We start from the raw sequence: 3594 nt of genomic DNA on the forward strand, positions 1-3594 counted from the left end.
GAACTTTATTTGTCCATTAAAACACAGGTAAAATGGAAATTCTTTTTCCACTGGCAAAGAACATGAAACATCAAAACACCAGAAGGAGAACAGTGACTAAAATTTGGAAAGTTTTCTAACAATTTAAAATAATTAATAATTAATTCATTTAAAACATTTTAAAATGTAAAATTCGCATTGCAAGCTAATTAAAATCACTCATTTTTGTTTGGCATTTTGGTTGAAGATACGTATTGCGTTAATTACAAATGAGTCCCTGTATTTGTTGTGTCGAATACGTGGAAGATATAATCTAAAACCTGAGTGACTAAAACTGAAACAATGGTGAAGTGGATGGGTGTCATCTTTCATTATAGTTTCTACTTTTTGTAATATCATTTACAAAATTTTACCATGCCTTCTTCATCTGACTTTATTAATTGTGTATCTATCAGTGATTGAATGAAAAATATGATCTCAAACCTTTTGATTCTTTCAAACCATTACTGTACTTAGATTGATTTTGGCGACTCCGACTTCTTTGCAAACGAGATTGAATACGGGAACTGGACAGCTCGGGCACATTTCGAACAATTGTTTCAAAAAGTCGTCGAAGCAGAGTAAGTCTGCTTTAACGTAATGTGACGTTATGTCTTTACCTCTGAATGTAATGTAACAGTATATAGTACATTTTATCTACTTATAATACAGTCAAACACAAAAAAGAGCAAAATTACAAAAGATAATACCGTAATATTCGGCGTAAATAATATTTTACGCACAGTACAAGAAGAGATACCTTTATTATTATGAGAATTTTTTTTCATTCAAGCCCTTTTATTAAATGGTACTATAATACTTTACTTCCAACTCTCATGAACCCTGCTTGATTCAAAATTATGTTTTAAAGATTTCGTAAACTTAAATGTATCTTTTAAAGCAGACAAAATTTTTTCAAAATTTCAATCTTGTACGTTGATAATATGACGAAATCCTGTTCGTGCTCTATACAACACTTGCTTATACTTTTGCGATATTCATTTTATACAGAATAAAGTTTCTTACTGGAAAGAGTGTAATGTATTTAAAACATTTGTTCTTTTTAATTTTAATTATTCTGTTTTTAAAATGTTTTGTAAAAGGTGGCTGATGGGCCCAGCTGTTGTCAATGCGTACTACACAAGAAGTCATAACGAAATTGGTAAATAATTTACTTTATGTTTATGATTTAAAAAAGTATGTTGATAGTAAGAGCTCTGCCTTCCAATTCTAGAATCCTAGTATTAAATCCAGCAAAAATCATAACCTATCGCAACTTCATTTTCTGAGCCTCATATCGGTACACAGCTTATACAGCAGTTTTCTCCCAACCAAAGCCTCACAATTGAGCATTTTGATGATAAAATTAACCCTTTTGACTACAAACAACATCTTTGATCAGAAAACAACAGACGAACACTCCATCCAGCTTTCAACCTCCACATGCACTGTTTCACTATCTACAGTAGCCTAAGTCATTGCGTTATGATATTTATCTATTCAAACATATACCTTTATAACAATGGCTCACGTCAAATGGTGGTGCATTAAAACGTATAAGAAAAATTAACTAGACAATACAATTTAATAATTGACCAAAAATGAATGCGATAAAAGCAATCAAAAACAAAATCTCAACACCATGGGGAATAACACGGTTCCCCGTTGCCACCCTATTTCTTGCCACCCTAGGCCCGTTACCACCCAGACCGTTGCCAAAGATAATTCGTTGCGATCATAAATTATGCGTGAGGCAGCTGTTCTAATTAGCGTTTGGAATAGTATGTATTTAGATGTATGGTACGCAAGTATGTATGTGTGTATATTTTGACAGTATAATTTATTATATCTTTTGGTGTGTTTCTGTTTTAGTCAACAAAAACATAACAACAACATTCGGTGTTAGAAATGCAAATTGGACGTGAAGACCGAAATATACCCTGAAATAATCCTTCTCATGATAAAACATAGAGGAAAGAATCTGGAGGATTAGTTGGCAGATCGTCAATGTCACTTAGCGTATTATGTTTGTAGAGTTCCGCTAACGACAAGAGTTAATCGGTTTTAGTCTAGATCTACCAAAATGTATCCTAAAATTTATCCTTGACCTTATTTCTTATGAAAAATAGGCTATAGCTTGTAATAAATTGTCCTTAAACCATGGGGTGCCATACAGTTCAGTTAGAATTAATTAATAATGTTTGTAACAGCCATCGTTATATTCACACATAACATAGGCTTGTGGTTAAACTGTACAAATAACTATTATTTTTTTCTAATTGGAAAATATACTAAAACTGGACACTACAATATTGCCTTCTTTATACGAATTGAATAAGAAGTATATATTAATAAAACGGGACAATTTAATTTCTACTCCACTATTAGTTAGAACTATTCACCATTCAAATACAAATTATTCATAATTACAAATCTGTGTAAAAAAAATTGTAAAAAAAAAAACAAAAAAAAAACAAAAAACAACCCAACACAATGTAAGTATTGCTTTTAAAACAAAAGTTGTAAAAGGCAGGGTGGAAACATGCATAGGTTGACAACGGGCCGGCTGGCAAAAGGCCGGTGGCACGGGGCCAGGTATACATATACATATTACACACATACACGGTACATAGATAAACATACATATATACATAAATCTAATAAAATATATTTTATAAAACCATATAAAATGTGATATATAATATGGTAGGCCCTATTCTGACAAAATGACACGCATTCTCTTGATCATTAATACATTCTCTCCTCTCAAGTATAACCCTAAATCCAAGGATGTTTTTTCTTGTAACTATGCTCAAGGCTAACGAGCCGTAGATGTCTACTCGTCTAAAGCTATAGCAAACCGCACTGCTGTGTATACATCCCAATGTGTAATTCACTAATGTTTTATAATAGTAATATTCAACCTATAATCTCCACAGACCCATGCCTCACGCATGTCTTTAAAGACATGCTATATAAACATAGTCAAAGTCGATATCTGCTAATGTTATGTAGTTAGTCTTAAAATTAGTCCAATACATTACTTATTACATCATTTTATTCACATTGTCGTTCAATTGGCATATATCTTGTTTATGAATGTTAAATTTTATTTTGATCAATCAAAATGATTTTAATACGTACTTACTGGAATTCCAGTTAATCAATTTTATTTTATTCTATTAATTAATTTATTTATTTTTATATTACAGTATTTCCAGCCGGTATTCTTCAAACACCATTTTACAACCACAAGTCGCCATGGTAATTTTGAATTTATTTTGAGTAGAGCGTGTTGCATATGTGTGTTTTTTACAGATGTCACAGGCGGATTCAAGAGAGGGGAGTCAGCCGCCCCATCCATAAATAACATGAGAAACATTATATTCAAATATAAGCCCCAAATTTTCGGCCATCTAGTGTAGTCATGAAATATCTTACCTTAGCCCCATGAACTAAGGTGGGGCTGCGGTACTTCGACCCTTCATCTGTAAGTCCTACCCGGCCGCTCATGTATTTTGAATTCCTTGATCCGCCACTAGATGTGCCTTCTCTAGCAGAGGCGTATCTAGGGGA

The 3594-nt window shown here is 32.6% G+C and overlaps 1 protein-coding gene across 1 annotated transcript in view; it reads left to right on the forward strand.

Annotated features, from left to right (window-relative positions):
* LOC117101884 (neprilysin-1-like) overlaps nucleotides 1-3594 on the forward strand; it is a 22612-nt gene that overhangs the window by 15003 nt on the left and 4015 nt on the right. Inside the window, exons 12-15 of the mRNA XM_033242000.1 lie at nucleotides 496-599; nucleotides 1122-1180; nucleotides 3231-3282; nucleotides 3479-3489. Coding sequence (XP_033097891.1) covers nucleotides 496-599; nucleotides 1122-1180; nucleotides 3231-3282; nucleotides 3479-3489 — 226 coding nt within the window. The remainder of the gene's footprint in view (nucleotides 1-495; nucleotides 600-1121; nucleotides 1181-3230; nucleotides 3283-3478; nucleotides 3490-3594) is intronic.

Source organism: Anneissia japonica, unplaced genomic scaffold (genome assembly GCF_011630105.1).
Source record: "Anneissia japonica isolate Jap-2015-1 unplaced genomic scaffold, ASM1163010v1 scaffold4988_len2956909_cov206, whole genome shotgun sequence".
Classification (NCBI taxonomy): domain Eukaryota; kingdom Metazoa; phylum Echinodermata; class Crinoidea; order Comatulida; family Comatulidae; genus Anneissia; species Anneissia japonica.